General features: G+C 49.8%; 1 protein-coding gene across 4 annotated transcripts; it reads right to left on the reverse strand.

Annotated features, from left to right (window-relative positions):
- Positions 1–109: 109 nt before the first annotated feature.
- Positions 110–17,884, reverse strand: INPP5B (inositol polyphosphate-5-phosphatase B). 4 transcript variants are annotated; one of them, XM_074161934.1, is made up of 22 exons: positions 17,828–17,884; positions 17,554–17,633; positions 16,970–17,067; positions 16,550–16,579; positions 15,980–16,090; positions 11,954–12,047; positions 10,459–10,629; positions 9,636–9,737; positions 9,112–9,226; positions 8,360–8,476; positions 7,322–7,509; positions 6,627–6,738; positions 6,361–6,470; positions 5,468–5,603; positions 4,777–4,887; positions 3,957–4,119; positions 3,548–3,783; positions 2,873–2,986; positions 1,774–1,858; positions 1,236–1,363; positions 876–987; positions 110–558 (listed from the first exon to the last, which is right to left on the reverse strand). In XM_074161934.1, exons 1-22 carry the CDS (start codon positions 17,882–17,884, stop codon positions 434–436), a joined length of 2,595 nt encoding a protein of 864 aa, XP_074018035.1. In that variant the 3' UTR covers positions 110–433. The 4 variants fall into 4 exon arrangements, with proteins under 4 accessions (XP_074018035.1, XP_074018033.1, XP_074018034.1 ...); XM_074161932.1 differs by having other exon boundaries at positions 10,459–10,647; XM_074161933.1 differs by having other exon boundaries at positions 17,545–17,633.
- Positions 17,885–18,307: the final 423 nt, after the last annotated feature.

The following is an 18,307-nucleotide window of genomic DNA, read 5'->3' on the forward strand; positions in this document are numbered from 1 at the left end:
ACTGAGACACGGTATTAAACCATTAAGCCTTTTACAACGTGACTCCCATCACTGTCAACAAACCAGGAGCCTAAAACAGCCAACAGCAAAAATGGGCAGAGAAGCTAGAAAAATGCACAGAGATCTTTTTATTTAAATAACAAGGACTTAAAAATTGCATTTTAATACAAGTTAAATAAAATACAGTGTAAATATCAGCTTTTGTATTTTTGCTTGTCTACATACAGCTTATTTAGAAACCTGATATACTTTACAGCTTAAACAGTGACACCTGATCCAAACTGCCTGATCTGTGCCTTCAAAAGCAATAGATTGTATAAAATACTGTGATATAAAAAAAAAAAAAAATGCCAGTATACTGTACGAAAAAAAACCACCCAAACATTTTTACAGTGACTTGATATATAAACATCAGATTAGCTGCATCTGAAATTCATGGTAAATTGTCTTCTCTCAAGAGGAACTGATGGATAAACTGCTGAGCTTTCCTCTTCTCAGTTATGTCAGGTGCAGGATGCCCAGGAGGAGGTCGGAGTAACAAGCCACCAAATATACTCGCTGCAGTTAGAAAGAAAAAACAACAAAAGCCACAGGGTAAGAGCCCGTCAGCAGCAGGACGTCACGGGTAATTCCCCCAACCCCACCAGGGCCTGGCTTCAGAACAGGGTAACCCCGTGACCTGTCTCCTGGTCCCTTCACAGCCCCCAGGCCACTGCAGGGGCTGTGGGTCCATGGACCCTGCGCTCATTATTAAATGCTCCACAACAGCAGAGGCCGTGACAGCACCCACTTTGGAGAAACGTGTTTTTTGTTTTTTTTTTTACACAAACTGCAAAAAGCCCTTCCAAACAGAATGGTTATTTTGCTCGCCTTACCAAGAATATTCACATCCAAATGGTTTTTCCCTGAATTTTTCAGTAGTTCTCGTAAAAATGCCATTAGATAGTGAAATACATTTTTATGGCACCCTGGCAGGTTAGAGATAATCTGAGGAGGGGGAAAAAAAACATTTATGTTGAAGACATGGAAATGGCTTTGCAGCTTTATCTACTACCACCACCACCCCATCTACAAACATCAACAGCTCTTTATAACCAAGAAGCACCAGATCTGTATCCTTTCTATTATCAGATGATTAAGTTTCCGAGCGCAAAAACCTGTTCCTAGTCTGGCATAGACCAGTTTTCCCCCCCTCCCTGGGGAATCAGGCCCCCTCTCGCAGCAGGGGGGGGTACCTGGCTGCTCAGCAGGTAGTTGCTGGCACTCTCCAAGCAGCTGCTGTAGAACCTGTGGCAGATGACGGGCTCCGGCAGGCTCTCCAGGAAGAGCAGCAGGGCTTCTGCTACTGAGTGGTTGCTGCCAACTGACCCAAAGACAGTTAAGGAAGAGACAAGCACAGCGTGATCTGTTTTGGTCGTATTTCTGCTGAAACATTAATCTTTGCTTAGGTCTCCAAGAACTCCTCCTGTTGTTGACAGCTTTGAGTCAAATCACTTGACTCCACAAAGAAAGCTCTTTCCACTGGCAGTCGGGCACTTAGGTCTGATCCCCACTGACCAGCAGCCATTCATCGGCATCGCCAGGACTCAGCAGAGGCATTCGTGCTGATTACAAGGAGGAGCAAGGAACGAGGAACTGCAGATCTCGGTTACCACGAGATAAGAGACAGTAATTTAAAAACCATGGTGGAGCATAGAAGACTGATAAAAATCTTTTTCAGCTTTGATTTCTAAGGCACAGTGAGCCTTACCAGACAGCAGTCTGAAAGGATACAGAGGGTATCATGCATTCCTTTGTCCAAACAATCTCGGATTTCTTCAAATTCAGATCTGAGGCCTGGTTGCTGAAACAGGTCTTCCTGCAAAGCAGACCATCCATCAGTCTCAAGGAAAATAAAAGTTACTTGGGTAAATAGAATCATAGAATGGTTAGAGTTGGAAGGGACCTTAAAGATCATTGAGTTCCAACCCCCCTGCCGTGGGCAGGGACACCTCCACTAGAGCAGGTTGCTCAAAGCCCCATCCAGCCTGGCCTTAAACACTTCCAGGGATGGGGCATCCACAACTTCCCTGGGTAACCTGTTACAGTGCTTCACTACCCTTACAGTAAAGAATTCCCTCCTAATATCTAATCTAGATCTCCCCTCTTCCAATTTATAACCATTACCCCTTGTCCTGTCACTACACTTCCTGACAAAGAGTCCCTCTCCAGCTCTCCTGGAGGCTCCCTTCAGATATTGGAAGGCTGCTATGAGGTCTCCCCGGAGCCTTCTCTTCTCCAGGCTGAACAGCCCCAGCTCTCTCAGTCTCTCTTCATAGGGGAGGTGCTCCGTCCCTCCGATCGTTTTCATGGCCCTCCGCTGGGCACCTTCCAACAGGTCCACGTCCCTCCTGTGTCAAGGACTCCAAAGCTGGACACCGTATGCCAGGTGGGGTCTCACGAGCGCAGAGTAGAGGGGGGTAGAATCACCTCCCGCGACCCGCTGGCCACACTTCTCTTGATGCTGCCCAGGATGCGGTTGGCTTTCTGGGCTGCCAGTGCACATCTCACAATAGAGCAACGTCATTATAATCTGGCTGTAAGAATCTCTCCAAATTGGTAGTTACCAGCACAAATCCCACCGGGAGCAGCCCTAGTAATGCTGTGGCACTGCCACACAGAGCAGTGCCGGTACGTGCCACACACAGACAAGGCCACCATCACGAAACTGTGCAACCCGGGGTGCCAGCATCGCTTATCACAGACGTCCTTTACCTTTCTGCCATTGGCCAAACATCCACAGTTAGCAAGGACTGCCATTACCAGTATCTCCTTCAAAACTAAACTTAATGCAAACAAATTATCTCGTGTTTCCAGTACAAACACTGCCAACCTGCTGGGAAGCGTTGCGGTACAAGTGATCCACCATCATCCACAGCTCTTTTGGAATGTCCATGGGCTTTTCAGCTTGAACAACACCATCACTCATTTCTAGTGGCATCAGGGTCTGAGAGAGGGAGGTGTTGAAGGGGCAAAAAAACCCAAAACAAAACAAACCCCCAAAAAGGTAGTTAGCCAAGTTCTTATTGAACCCTGCAAAGATGCTTCACAGAGTTTATACCTGAGAATTAAGACTTGAGAAACCACGCGGCTTCACTGACCAGTCTTCACACAAGACAAGTCCAACAGGCACATTTATATTACATCAGAAATCAAGACAGAAGAAACAGGCTGCTCTCATAAACATCCTTCACATACACTCAGCTTACATCAAGCCTCACACACGCACACGGCTGCAGGGAAAAGGTCTACACTGAGGAGCTGCACACCTTTTTTAAACGCGCAGGGAGAGCAAACGCGCTTTCAGTGCTCTCTCTATGAAATGGGCTGGTTCATGCACATGAAGAGCCAATGTGAGGTGTGAAGATGGAGCACTGGAGAGCACGAGAGGTATCAGCACCCTTAGACCATGGACTCGGGGAGTGGAAGAAGGCTCTCTAGCAATAAACAGAACTTAACATCTAGTTTCAGTGGTTCTTATGTGCTCTGAAGGGAATCTTTAACTCACAAGTTTCCGAATGGATTCCGCTGACATGTCCTGGATCGGCTCCCTCATGTAACACAGCGTATGAATGGGAGACCCAAAGCAACTTGGCAAGTAGTTGCCTGTTACAGATAGAAAGTAATCCCTCCCCTTGTTAAGATGCAAAACCAAGATATCTTCAAGTTTCTCCTCTCCAGAGTTTAAGTGTGTAGCTGTTGATTTATTGACAAACACCTCCAACTCAATTGTGAGCTTAGCGTCTGCCAAAAGATAAAAAAAAACAAAAACAAAAAACCAACACATATTCAGTTAAAAAAAGATATTAAACCAGTGAGCCTGCAAACAGGCATAGCACTCTCAAAATAGCAGAGAGAACTAAGCCAGAAGGTGACAATTTAGGTCATTAACATGAGAGGAACAATGAGGCGCTCACCTGACAGCAGAAAGCCCTTACTGGGATTAGCAATCAGCCACTCCTTGCAGTAGGTTTTCTCATCTGGTTTGCTGATAAATTCGAAATGGCAGGGCACTGGTCCATTGTGGATTGTAAACTTCTCCACCTGCAGCTGCATGTATTTAACATCCTCAAAATGGAACTAGAAACAAACGTCAGTCAACATCATCAGTTCCACCTTGCCAAGCACCAGCAGCAATGCCTGTCCCGTGGTTTAATCATTAAGCAGCACCATACCCTGATACCCAGATTAACCCTCTTGCTCCCGCGCCCCGTCTCCTCCAGGATTACATGGGATTACATTTGCTCACTCCATACACTGAAGTCGTCTGCACCAGTGGGCCCTTTAAAACAAATGCTCCCTCAAATAACCTCAATGGAACTTGAGAGGAAGATAGCTGTAGCCTCAAATGTCTCATTTGCTTATCTTTTTTAGTCCCCAACACACAAAGCAAATGCTGGTTTTGTAACCTTCTCCAAACCCTTCAGGTTTTACACTTTATGTTTCAAACAAGTCAGAGCAAGGGCCACAACCCCCCCCTTTAACTCTGTCTCTCCCCAGCTCAGGGAGTAACATGCCCTGCGTTTCAGCCTGATACTGGGAATGGAATTTACCTGCATCTAGACAGAAACAACTATTTCTAGGGCTTGTAAACAGAGAACAGCTGGAAGTCAAAATATTCTACTTCTCTGGAAGCAGACCTCAGAGTCTAGAATCCATCTAATAAACTTCTACCACTGGAACAGGCTCTGGGGCCCAGGGTGGCTTGGTGTCACCAGGGACATACCCTACCCGTACCTCTCTCTGGGAGAGCGTCACCGAGGGGATGCTGGCATTCTCCATCTTATCCAGGGAGCGGACTATTTCCTCAAAGGCTTTTCGATACAGGTCCTCATTCACCACCTTCACCTGAAAAGGACACACACTGCACTAACTGGCATTTACTGGGCAGGAGAGCTGTAACACAGCTGGAAACACATGAAGTGATTTGATTTCTGCAGCACACTGGAGTACACAGCACCTGTAATGAACGGGGCCTCTTGGAGCACCGTCTCCTCAGGATCAAACAGTAAAGGACCTTGCCATAACTAGCAAAAGTCACCCAGTCAGCTCTTGATCAGCTTTTTTTTTTTCCCTAAGAAAGCTTTGACAACACACTACTATGTTGTCAGTGATGTAGCATTCCTGCACTACCAGCTTCTGTGAAAATTATTAGGAAAGTAAGAAAAAAGGCAAAAGAATGTTTTGAAAAAATACCTGCAGATATTCATGCATTATTCTGCTTAACTGAAGTATCAGGTAGCACAACCCTGGCTCCCTACAACCAACAATCCTATATCAGTACCTTATCTAGCCCACCTTTTAAGCCATTGTTCTCCCTGGATGCCATAAAAGGCGGAGGAGAGGGAAATCAGCAGGAGAACCTCCCTCCTCCCCACACACAGGACAAGGTCAACGGAGTTATTTCCTTCAGCACTGAGGCACCTACCCCGATGTCAAACACAGAGCTGACTGGCTTATGGTCACTGATCTTCAGAGCCATGTGGCTGCGGTAGCTCAGCTGAGCAACGTTCTGCCCTTTCCAGAGGATCCGATCACACCATGCTGGGACGCGACACTTCTCACTACAACAGAGGAAAAATGACAGTTTCCAGGCCCAGTTTGGTGGAGTGACAATGCACGACAGAATCCTGCTCTCCCAGAGACTCCTTTCCTGACACGGGCTGCACCCCGTTCTCTGTCGAAGTCCTATTTTCCACTGTTTCTTCGAGTAGTTATAAAAAGTTTGGTTGTCTACTATTGGGCCTCTCTATATCATGCTTTACTTTCTACCTCTTCGAAGATGCAATTATTTGTTCTGTTCTTTTGATACAATTAACATACAAAGAAATACTCAGACATACTTTTGACCACAAGAACCATGAAAAACAAGAACTCGAGCTCTACATTCAAAGTCCACATTTTAATATTATTTTTCCCCCCCGATTGCTGCACAGATTTCATTCCCACACTTGAAGCCAAAGTTCCCAGCTCACTAAGAGCAGCTCAGCCACTCTGTGTAGTGCATTGCAGGAATAACGGCTCTCACAGTCTTTTGGAAAATGCACTCAGCTACAGACAGCACAAACGCACCATTTCCAACCCCAGCTGCTCTCACCTGAGCAGATATAGCAGGTATCAGCAAATAAAAGATCCTAAAATTTTGCTTGGGGAAAAAAAAAAAAGTGCAAACCAAACTAAAAGAATGCAAGTAACTGCAATTATCTCAGAACTGTTCCTATTTATAGCCATTAGATCTGCAATTCTTTTTAGCTTTGTTTTTACTTCCTTTAGTGATAACATTAGCCATTGGTAGCATCATGTATGAGGCAATCACCGTACCTTGTGTCCCAGTCATCACAGCCGGCATCATATTTGTATGTTGGCTGGAAAGAAATCTCTCCCTCTGTAAAGCCTTCAAAGGCTGCATTTGCATCCATTTGCCTCTTCAGCTACGAAAGAAAAAAAGACAAATTTAATTTTAACTAAGGTCAAGCACAATTCTTGTGTGAGCTCGAAGGGAGATGTTGGGCACTGAGAAGGCTGAGGAGCACTGTGGGGTACAGAGCACCCTCAGCACCACCTGCAGGCAGGAGAGACACCGGTACCTGGTCATACTGGCAGAGCTCCAGAAATGCTCTCTCATCGACGAGCTGCTTCACTTTTGCCACATCCAGTTCCTCCAGCCGATAGTTGAGGTCACCCAACCATAAGATGACACTGGAAGAGAAGGTACACCAGGATCCTGCTCAGAGGCCTCAGGACATCCGAAGCACAGGCTGGTGAGCCAGAGGCACAGCTCGCAGCAGAGCCCCACACCATCCAGTGCCAGCGTGAGCTCCCCTGATCTCACCATCACTGGGTGGGTCTGTGTCTGCTTCTCCAGAGAGAGCAAGGCAGAGTGAAAACTTGGAGAGAAGCTACATTTTCTACCTGTTTTTAATTCCTGTTCCGCATGTTTGCCACTACCTCTTAATAACTGGTGCTTTTAATATTCCACACGGACTAAATCCCACAAGCCATCGGGGAAATCGATGCACATTATTGCCCCATTCCCACTTCCCACTTGAAAATAAAACAAGGCCTGGAAGAGCATAAGGCAGCAAAGTGACCTGTCAGAACCGTGTAGGTGACCACCCTCAAAACCAGGGTTACGGTAAAGCATTTCTGGCCCTTCCAGGCTGACAATTAGACCACTGGGCACCCCTTTCTGACATCCCCCCCCCCCGAGAGAACCTCACACCCCAGACGTGCCCAAGGCTCCTCCTCGCCCCACGCAGCCATTCACAGACGGGAGGCATACTCGTGCTTGCTAATAGTGAGAGGGGGCAAATTTGGATCCGACTGGCAGAACTGCATCCGAGAGCAGATGTCTTTGAAGTCCTGGTTCCTCCGCTCATATTCCTCCGTGTGAGCTGCAAGGTGAGAATTCACAACGCACACGCTAGTGTTGTGGAATTTAAACCTTATGGCAACACCACCTTTGTTACCCTGAAAGATAAAGAGAAAGACTTTGGTCAGAAGCTTCTACACAACAGATGAATCCACAAATGAGTCACTAGCAGTGGACAAGCCAGGAGACATTGAGGCAGACCATTTAATTCCAGAGAAAGGAAAAGGCTGAAAACGCCAATTAGTGATAACTACTCCATGAATTCAAGTCAGTACCTCACGTGAAGGTTGCACACAGCAAAAGAACACAGCAAGCAAGCACATGGAACTCGGTTTGTAATGGAGGAATTAGCGAGGACAAAGGGAAATTAAAATCAGCAAGAGAACTTGCTGTTACTTCAGCAAGTCCTGGAACCTGTTTAGCAACAAACTGGATCTTTCAACACAACCCATAAAAAAGCTGTAAGTGGAGGAGGAAGCACATGGCTTAGCTGGTCAAAAATACCTTGGACAAGTTATAGCTGCAACGTTCACAGAAACTACATTCAAAGGGCACAGACTCTACATCCCAGTGGTGTGGAATGGCAAGGGGTCAGGAAATCCTCCTCAGCAAAACTAATCTGGATAGACATGTTTCTTCTACTCATGCTTCCTTGTGTCATTTGCTTTGGGCAAAATCACATCCAGCATCACAATCACATGAAATCAAAGCCCCACACAGCCCAGCACGCGCAATCAGGAAAAAAAGCATCAGAGAAGATTCTCCCCCAAGGTCTTTGAGACTTTGCGAGCACATGGCAAGGTCCCGAGCTGGCACAGGGACAGGACTGTGTGCTTCCAAAGGCAGCTGCACCCCTTCACTAGAGGGATAACCACCACATCTAAGGAGAGTGGCTCTCCAGGGCTCTTCTAAATCCCACCCCTTTTCATGCACAGTTGCCATTCTTACCATCCTCCCCATGATTCCAGTTCCCACAGTCTCAATTTCCACCTCAGAGATGTTCAAAGCAAGGTCTGCTCTCACATACAACAGAAGCATGATTCCCACGAGCCGCACAAGTTTCACCTGAAAAACAGATCCTGTTCCATTAAATACTAGAAGGGGAGAGGTTTGGTGAGAGAAGGCACATCACCCACAGGTCACCAAAACACAGATGAAGAAAGAGAGAGCTCCAGGCTCATCCGACAGACCAGCTGGGCTCACAGGGATTCCAGCAGCACAGCACAGGGGGGAGCCAGGGACCAGCACCCCAGAAAATGAAGCTGAAGCCCAAAGCAAAACCTACAGGACTGGCAGAGCCCATGGAAGGAGCTTCCCTTCAACAACAGTGATGGGAGACAAAGCAGACCTAAGCAGCAGGAGCCAAAACATAAGCACTCTTCCTACCAAGATACCTTCACAACTCATTCCACTCTGCATTGCCGAGACAGACATGGGAAAGCTAAGGTACTTGCTGCTATCCTCCCCGAAGAGACCAGGAGCATCCTTCACACATGGACACCTGGTCTCCTGTCCTGCCCTTGCCTCAGCACCCTGCACAGCAGCACCCCCTCCTGCACCTCAGCGCTGCGGCTGAGTGAAAGCCTGTGGACAAGGAGCCTCTGGAGGACATGGAAATTGAGAAAAAGAAAAAGCAAAGGGAAGAGAGGCCCAAGTGGAAAATGATTCCACACTCAAACCTCCCCAAAAGCCACATTTACCTTTGCATATTTGGCATCTGGGTGAAGACTATCAGTTACAGCTTTAAACCACTCTTCTTCCTTCGGTGTATCATTGAAAAAGAAGGCTTCTTTACTCAGATCAAGCTCCTGGAAACTGTGTTAGAGGAAGGAACCCGTGGATGCATGCACTTGTTTATAACTCTCCAGCCCTTTCCTCTGGGAAAGGACTACATCAATTTATACTCACTGAATTTATAACTGAAAACTCAAATTCAGTTATGCTGAGTTTAGAGGTATGTTAAATGTAAAGCTGAATTACCACTGGTGTTAAATTGAATGGCATTAAAGATTTCGTAACACTGCAGTGCCAGAGAGCCCAAACACCACCAGCACCACAGCCCTTCCAGGCTACACAGATGCGCTCCGGAGCCATGCAGCGGGGTAAAGCGCGGCAGACACCCCTCAGCTGGGGTGTCAAACACCTCATGCGACACCTTCACAACAAGCAACCCAGGGTCCAAGCCTGGAAGGTCAACTCTCACACAGTAAACACCCTCACTCACCCCACGCAGTAAACGTCCGGGGGCTCAGCATCACACCTCAGCCAGGGCTGGAGGCTCTCTCGGGGCGGCTGACCATTCACATTGTACGTCCCAACAAAAAACCTGCAAAGAAATGAACTAAATCCCAGAGCTGCAAATGGTAGAGCTGATGGAAATATCACCATTAATAACCCGTGCACGTACTACTACATATAACTATTTAGAAGTAGCATTCTTCCAGAGGGGAATTAGGAAAATGTGATTTAAATTACATAAAATGATTTAATTACAGTAGCATCTTTACAGACATGTTTTACATAAGGACACACATTTTTACATACAGTATAAAAAAAGACTACAAGAGCTGCACAGTAGCAGTTTGAAATGATAAATTCATAGAATGACATGCATAAAAGGATTTCAACAACAGCAAATTTTGGTCCTAATTATGTATTTCACCCGAGCCCTTATGAGCTTATTGGAACAACCACAGGGATAAGTGGTGAACAGCAGCAGTGAGAGTGAAGGCCAGAGGTGCACAGAATTGAGGCACTTCCAGACACAGTCTGAAATGCACAGGAAAAGCACAGGAAAAAGTCATTTCAAAAAAGCTGTTTTCTCAACAAGAACCATGAGGCAAACCTTGACAGAGACACGACTGAAATTCTTCTCTGCTAATGCCTAAACAAGGAAAACGAATTGTTCTGGAAAGTATGGATCATCCTTTTCTACAAAAACTCCTGTTTGCAGGGACACTAGATGAAATAACGCAGGTGAGTTATTTTGACAGCGTGTACTAAATTACTCCCCGCAAAAATACCTTCTTCTCAGGAATGATCAGTACCTGAAGCTCTGGATGTGTGTGTAGGAATCCTCCATTTGTACAAGCTGAGATTTAACAATAGTATCTCTTAGTCCAAGCTTTGGTTCTGGTAAGATTGAAGCCTTGTTTGAAGCCATTATGCTGGAGGACCGCACCATTTCAGTTGTCACTTCAGGTTTGAGTTTGTTTTGCCTGCATATGAAAGCAAAACTGTGTGATGGAACCCAGATACAGACACCTTCCTGCCACCGAGGGCTCCATTCGCATTTATCTGTCTGTTTCACTACAGACAAATAATCAATGGCTGGGTTAAGCAAACAAGACTGAAATGGGCATTTCTTAGAACAGTTCAGATCTCTAGATAAAACCAGTTTAACTGAAATAACAAATGGTTTTCACTAACCCTCAGTGCAGGCTGTTAACTCAGAGCACACCCTACTCACACCTTGACATTGGTACAAAACCTGCGTCCCTTTCCTGCTTACAGGGGCAAATGCAAATCTCATCTCCTGCTGCCTCTGCTCAGCCCTTCTGACCTCAGCACAAGAATGAAAAACTGCATTTGTTTTAAAAGCCTTCCTTCTGGTGGAAAACTCCCAGCTTTGCCTGGAAAGGAGGCAGCGCAGAGTGGGTGGAGGTAGAGATGGTTTTATTTATTATCTTGTGACTTTCCAAACTCATTTTGCAACAGTAATAATGCCACAGCTTGGGAGTTCCCACAAGCAAGTGGATGGTATAAATTTAAGGTCAACAACCTATGCCGCCGTGCCAAGGACAGCACAGACAGACTCCGAAGGGTCCACAAAGTCCTGGGAACTGGAAAACGAAACTTAACATTTGAGGAGTGTATCTATGAGACAGGGTGGCCCTAAGCCAAAGCTCTCTGAATTCAAAATAAACAACGCTAGTGGGTCTTGTCCCACTCAACAGCACAAAATATGCCCAAATAGGGGACTACAGGACTGTCTCCGAGAGACCGTGCTGAAGTTTCCCCTGAAGTTTTGACAGACTGCTCATTTTTTTCTCTCCTAACTAGAATCTACAGATTCTTTTCTCAAAAAGTTGCCAACTTCTGCTCTCGACCCCACCACCTCCAGGGACTGCAGCTGGCATGGTCGCTGGCAGATGGAAGCAGATAAGGCAGCCGCAGGGTCGCTGCAGCGCCGGTGTGTGCACAGACCTCACATGCCTGCACAGACACCAACTTCCCGCTCGGTTTCCAGCTGAAAACCAGGAAGCCCAGGCAGAAAGCTCTCTGCACTTTATTTTTCTTCCTCTAGACAGCCGAGCATCAGCAGTTTGCCCACTGCAGCTCGTTCCATCCACGCACAGTCACCCAGAACTTTGGTGCTATATATATATTTACTGTCACTATACAGAGATCCTCTGCAGAGGGGAGGCACAGCGAAAACAGCAAAACCACCACTCTTACCCCTCTCTGCACCTTCCACAAAGAGCTGACGAGCACAACTCTCGCTTCACCAAAGCTACACAAGGAGCGAGAGAGATACGGTACCTGGGGGTACTTTCATCGGTGCTGTCATGGCTCCGGTTCTGGCTGACTGCTAGCTTTTTCCCATTCTGCCTGATGCCTTCAGAGCCAACCGCTTCTGGAAAAAAAAACAGAAAGTTTCACATTAAACAAAAAAAGTTCTTTAATTTATCAACACACTTGATCAAACACTGGCAAAAATCCACGAGCAGAATACAATTTAGATTTGAGTGGAGAAACAAAGTGCCCTGCAGCCCCTCTCTCAGTTACCCGGCAGATTTAGTTTATTTTGACAGAACTGCTCTGTGGCGCTGCAGCTTCCCCTCCATTGGAAGGGCCGACACGAGCTGCCCAGCGGTGCAGAACTGCTGGATGCTGCCCATGGTAGGCGCAGGTTGCTGCTGGCTCTCCCTTACAGCTAAGCCAGCCCGGGGCTTAGCAGCACAAAATCCAGGGCTTTATCATAAGAATCTCAAAAATGTATGTTAATAACAGGTTTTTCCTTTCTGAAGCAAGACAGGAAGTACAAAGAAAGGAAGAAGAAGGAGGGGAAAAAACCAACACACACACCCCCTGCTACCATTTAAAGTGTTTCTGCCAATCTGCACATAGAGACCAAAGCACAAGCATCCCCCCCCTCGGGGCAGTGCGGAACAGCATGAGCCCACCGCAGCAGAAACAAGAGCCTCAATGCAACCTGCGCGCTCCTAAAAACGTAACAGGGCAGCTACCATGCCAACACAGGTGTGACACTGAACACACCACACTATGTTAGAAAAATTTGACCAGTCTTTCAGCATTTTGTTTCAGTTATCACACTGTGCTCCTACAAGTGGTAAAATAACAGTTAAAAGAGAGGGTTCTGCATGGGGGTTTCCGTGTTTAAGACACACAAAAAACAATCTCAAGATTATGCTACTTAGGACACAAATCTAATGATGAGAGAGAAATCGTTCTTAAAATTGTAAGGTTCTAGTCACTCAGCTGAGCTTCTCCTTCAGTGAGCATAATTCAGAAAAATGAAAGTGTTGTTGCTGTCATAGCATGTTCTCCAGGACGAGAGCACAAACCAGAAACAGAACTTGAAGTACTTTACCTAAGCACTCAGAATATAAACAAGCTGATAAGAAGTGGCCTTATTCTCGGCTTGGAAAGCCTCTTCTGCCCAAGAGCCCTCTGAGAATAAAGACCGTGTAAGAGGATTTATCGGAGGCTGGGTGCAGAAGAGCACGTGACACAAACCTCACTACAGACCATGCAGCCAAAGTCACGTAGAACCGAGCAGCGACATGGGCAGCTGGAGGGGCACTGGGGAGTGTGGGCTCAGCGGGGTGCGATGGAGCCATAACTTTTCTCCACAGGCACCGAGTACTTACTCAGCGCTGCTTGAACCTCTGCAAGTTCTCCCCATAAAGACCACGCAACATATCCCGACAGCGACACGAGCCAACCTGAACGTTCACTTTTAACAGAGGACTGTTACTGCTGTTCCAGGAAGGGAGCAGAAGCTCAGGCTTTATCTCCGGCCGGGACGGTGCCGCTCGCCAGCGCCCAGCACCTCACTGCCCCAGGGCCAGAGCCGAGTTCCTGCTCAGCGCTGCTGACACAGCTGCTACGGGATCCAAAGATCATGGTCAGACATCACACTTTTGCATGGTAACCGCCGTAGCAGGAATCAGCTCTAGGTAGGATTCTCCTAAGAAAGAGACTAGCCCTGGAAAAGGACTGTTTCCTTCAGGTAAATTTATACCTAGACACAGGCTGCTCTACCCAGAGGGATCTATATGTTAGTGATCTGCAGTGGAATATTTTAGCAAGATAATGACCTTGTTCAATAATTGAACTGGGCACAGAAATAAAGAGCTATGTGCAGAGATTACAGCACAGCAGAATGCACATGGCCCGAGTCAGAGGATTTCTAGTTAAGAGAGATTTAATTAGTAATAAAGACGTTCTTGTTAAAAATGTGCAGTGGCATTGTAGTACCGTTCCACAGCAGGAACACGTGTCATACCTTCTGGATAAAGTCGGATCCATGCTGAGTGTTCAAAAGGAGAATCCAATTAGCCTTACCATTAGTTATATGAGCCTTGGCCAGTTCCCTCTTTACTTAACGGAAGTGTAACAGCCCGTGTGGGACTGCGCTACTCCGGGCTGGAGGGAAGTAAGATCGTTCTTTCCAGGGTTCCAAATGAAGCAACGCTGTGGCAGTGACAGCACACACACACACACGTAGGATCTTAGGTAGGGGTTTAACCAAAATTGTGAACACAAACCATACAAGATAAAGCACATTTAATTCCATTTATAGATGCTCTCATTCATTAGCCAGTCTTAATTCACATATAACGAACTAATATCACTTCACTATCAAGTGTTTAAATGTGCTTTGATTTGCGTATGAAAGTTGCTAACTCAGTACCCATGGGCATTTAAAGACAGAATGAGTTACAGCTATTCCTAGAAAATGGCAGACAAAACCTCATTCTCTATCAATTTAGGTTCCAAAAGACCCCAAGTGATGGCAGAGTGTTTTCTTCTGCAAATACAAGGAGAGGAAAAAAAAAAAAAAAAGAGAGAGATAGATATCCTTAGAGTTCTCTGACTCAAAACTCACAATGAAGCCTTGAAAAGGCAACTTTGTCAAAGCTCAAAGGCATGATTTGATAGAACTACTTCCCAAGGAGCTTACCGTGCAGAGAGTGTGACTGCTCCACGTACAACAAAAACACACCAACAAATGAGCCAGGATTGTGTTTCATTCAGCAGTTTTTGCTCCTAAACGCGCAGACATGGCCCAGTCTCCCCCAGTCGGTTCTAAGCCACAAGTTAAAACACGGGGTCTGAGGGGGTGCTCCCAGACCCCCACCCGTCTGCGCTGCTGCCGCAGTTGCAAAGTTCACCCCTTCTTTTTTTTTTAAATGCACTACTGATAAACATGGAAATAAAAGGAAGGAATGGCAGCAGCACCGACCTGCGCCTTCACCAGGTCAGAGCAGCCCAGCCTAAATGAAGGCGGGTAAACTAGAAACGGTGTAATTCAGACTGTGAACCCCGCGCTGGCTTCCAGGAGTTGCCTCAGCTCTCCGCATCTTCTCCCACCTCCCCTTTGCAAAGAGGGAAACCGCCACGGTTGCCGGGACCCGCGGGGACTCGGCATCCCCGGGAAGCGCCGGCCCCGCCGGAGGAGGCGGCTGACACGGCGGACCCGGCCCGGCCGCCAGAGCCGGGAACCCCCCCGCGACCCCCGCAAGCAGCGCCCGGGCTCACCGGGGCTGCGGGCTCCGGCCGGGGCGATGCCGGCAGCTCCGCTCCGGGGCCAGCGCCGGGCGGACCCCGGGCCCCCGCACAGACGGGGCGGGCAGCGCGGCTTCCCCCCCGCTCCGCTCCGCTCCCCGCCGGGCTGTCCCCGTCCCCGTTCCCGTCCCGCGGGTCCCCGCGCTCACCTCGGCGGGGCCGCCCGCCCGCGGACATCGCCGCCGCCGCCGCCCGGTGCCGCCGCCCGCCCCGTCCCGCCCCCGTCGCCGCCCAGCGCCGCACGGGCGCCCCCTCCCCGCAGAGCCGCTTCCAGCAGGGCAGCCCCCAACCGGTACCGGTGCAGGGCCCTACGCTGTAACCGCTGGTTACAGCCCTCCCACCGGACCCTGCGCCGCTGGTCACAGCCCCCCGAGCTCCGCCGTTCAGCCAGGTCTCCATCCAACCCACGCTGCCTGAGCCCACCAACAAGGATGTTACGGGAGACACTGACAAAAGCCTCGCTGAAGTCGGGATAGACAACGTCCACTGCTGTCCCCTCATCCACCCAGCCTGTCATGCCACCACAGAAGGCCATCAGAGTGCCTGATGATCATCAGAGTGATCACCACTGCCATGCTGCGCGGCGATGGAGACTCGTCACACTCATGAACCATTACAGTCTTGTGCAAGTTTCAGCAGCAGCGAGGCCGACGTTGCTCTTCCACAGAAAACACGCAAACGCAACAGGCTGCCGAGCTGCCGACACGTCCAACAACAACCCGCCAGCACTTCGGCACACGGCAGAGCTCATACCTGGGCAGCACCTGGCGACCTCCTGAAGGAACATGCGCGTGTGGGAACCAAACGGCAACCGCACCGTGAGCTGACCATCTTCGGAACTGATCTGGACAGTCACGTCAGAGCCTAAAGACATCGGGAGGAGAAGAACCTTCAGAAACCGAGCATTTTCTGCACTCTACGGCAGCTGGTGCAAGCACACATGCAGACTTCAGCAACAAGTCTCCCCACACCTTCTTATCATGTTCCTTTTCCACATTTTACACCAGAGTTCCATTTTAAAATATAAAAATCAGTGTTTATAATAATTATTATTCTGCTCATTCAGTGACAGTAATTAATCTTCCAGTAGCAGTTTAAAGCGTTTGGAAAAACAATTCCCTTGGCCGAACTGGGGTGACAACACTCGTTAGCACAAGCTGCATCACGGCAAGCAGCACGCCCAGCTCCCCAGCAGCACCGAGACAAGATCCCTGTGACCAGCAGTCCGATCACAAGAGCCCCCACGCCTGCCCCCCGGCGTGTAGCTGGTGCAGGGCCCAGGAACACTTGTAGCACAGTCATTAGCGCAACAACCGAACTCACCGATGACGTGAAGGTCACTGTCAAGTACAACTGCAAAAGCAAAACAAAGTTCAGTTACAAAGGTCAGTACCTGGTTCACAGACAGCACCAACACTTTGAGGTTACTGAGCTCGTTAAGTTCCTCAAACCCCAAATACTCCTCACACAAACAGACACCCAGCACGACCCTGTGGGGCAGGAGGCCATGGCTGGCGCTCAGCAGGACACAGGGCGCTCTGGACTCCAGAGCCAATAATCTATCAGGGCCCTTCCAGCTATGCCACGTGAGCATAAGTGTCACCAGGGATTACAAACTGAAGGAAAAACGTGAAGGCTGAATAGATACCAAATTTCAGCAAGTAGAACAACAAAATATGGACTCCAACCCCCACCATCGCCTTCTTTGGAGGTGGCCACTATGCTACCAACACGCGTTAGTACCTTCTTCCACTGCAAACCCTTCTGTGATGGGGATAACTTTCTCCAGCCAGACGTCCTCAGCTGTTATGGCCATCCGCCGGTGGGTGTACACATAGATCCTGCAAGCGGGGACCAGACAGGGAGTAATGCCTCCTCGGTCCCGGCACCCCTGCAGGTACGGGCAGACCCCATCCCATCCAGCAGCACCTGCTGCCGCAGCCTCCGGCAAACCCCAACGCAGCTTCTCAGCCACGTGCCCACCCACCCGCTCACCCCGTCATTTAAATAAGAAAGTTATTTATGTTACTGGCAAAGTGCACCAGACCAAAACCTCTAGGGCCGGGGCTTTTCCCACTAACCATCCCTAACACGCAGAAGGAGAAACGCCGAGGCAAAACGCCCACAAATCACCCGCTGCTGGACCCCACCCGGCAGAAAGTCTTAGGGAGAGGAAGGAGTTTCCAGGCGGTTTCCAAGGCCCACAAGAGACCTGCAGAACTCCCGGCCTTCCCGCAGACACTCCCACCAGGACCACCCTGCCACCAGGACCACCCCTCCCTCCCTGCCGGTGCCGGCCCCCCGTGGACAGGTCCCGCAGCACCCACGCGTGCTCCCCGCGGCTCTCCACCAGCCCCAGCAGCCGGCTCTCCACGCTCTCTCCCGCAGCCAGGACGCCCTGCACCGCCTTCGGCCGGGGGTCAAGGAAAAGCGGGGAGAGACGGGAGCCCGGCGGGATCCCGGCGGGGGGAGCCCGGTGACGGGGATCCCGGTGGGGGGAGGATCCCGGCGGGGGGAAGGGGGGGGGATGCCGGCGGGGGGACGGGGGGGGGATTCCGCCCCGCCCGCGGCCGCGCCGGCCGAGGCCGAAGCAAAGGATACGATGCGGCAGGTCGCCCCCCCCGCCAGGCTCTCCTGGATGGCGACCGACTGGTCCATGCCCCGCGGAGGATGGCGCTCGCCAGGCGGGGCCGCGCTCCCCGGCACCGGGACCCTGCGGCTGCCCCGGCTGTCGCGACACGTCGCGCCGTTACCGCTCCCGCTCCCGCTCGGCCGGGCCCGCCCCGCGCCCTCCGCAGCCCCCCCGGCGCTCCGTTATCCCACCCCCCCCGGCGCTCCGGGCCCGGCGGCCCCGCGCTGCCGCTGGCCGGGAGGGCGCCGGACGCTGGATGACGCGGCGGGGCCGGACCGGGGGGAGCCGCCGCCGCCCCCGGAAATAACGGCGCCATCCCGGGAACGGCCGGAGGGATCGCGGCCGGCGCCGCCCCCCGTCCCGGGCAGGGGGGATCCCGCACGGCGGGGCCCCGGCCCGGAGCAGCCTGCAGCCCTCTCCCGACGGGAGGGACGGAGGGGAAGCTGCGG

The sequence above is a fragment of the Numenius arquata genome, chromosome 21 (assembly GCF_964106895.1).
Source record: "Numenius arquata chromosome 21, bNumArq3.hap1.1, whole genome shotgun sequence".
Lineage (NCBI taxonomy): Eukaryota > Metazoa > Chordata > Aves > Charadriiformes > Scolopacidae > Numenius > Numenius arquata.

Excerpts from the sequence above, each read along its gene's own strand:
- INPP5B (XM_074161932.1), bottom strand. The coding sequence starts at position 17,884 with ATGGACCAGTCGGTCGCCATCCAGGAGAGCCTGGCGGGGGGGGCGACC. Across the intron at positions 17,634-17,827 it reads GGGGGGCGACCTGCCGCATC|GCGGTGCAGGGCGTCCTGGC; the intron begins GTATCCTTTGCT and ends CCCCGGCCGAAG. Across the intron at positions 8,477-9,111 it reads CAGATGCCAAATATGCAAAG|GTGAAACTTGTGCGGCTCGT; the intron begins GTAAATGTGGCT and ends TCTGTTTTTCAG.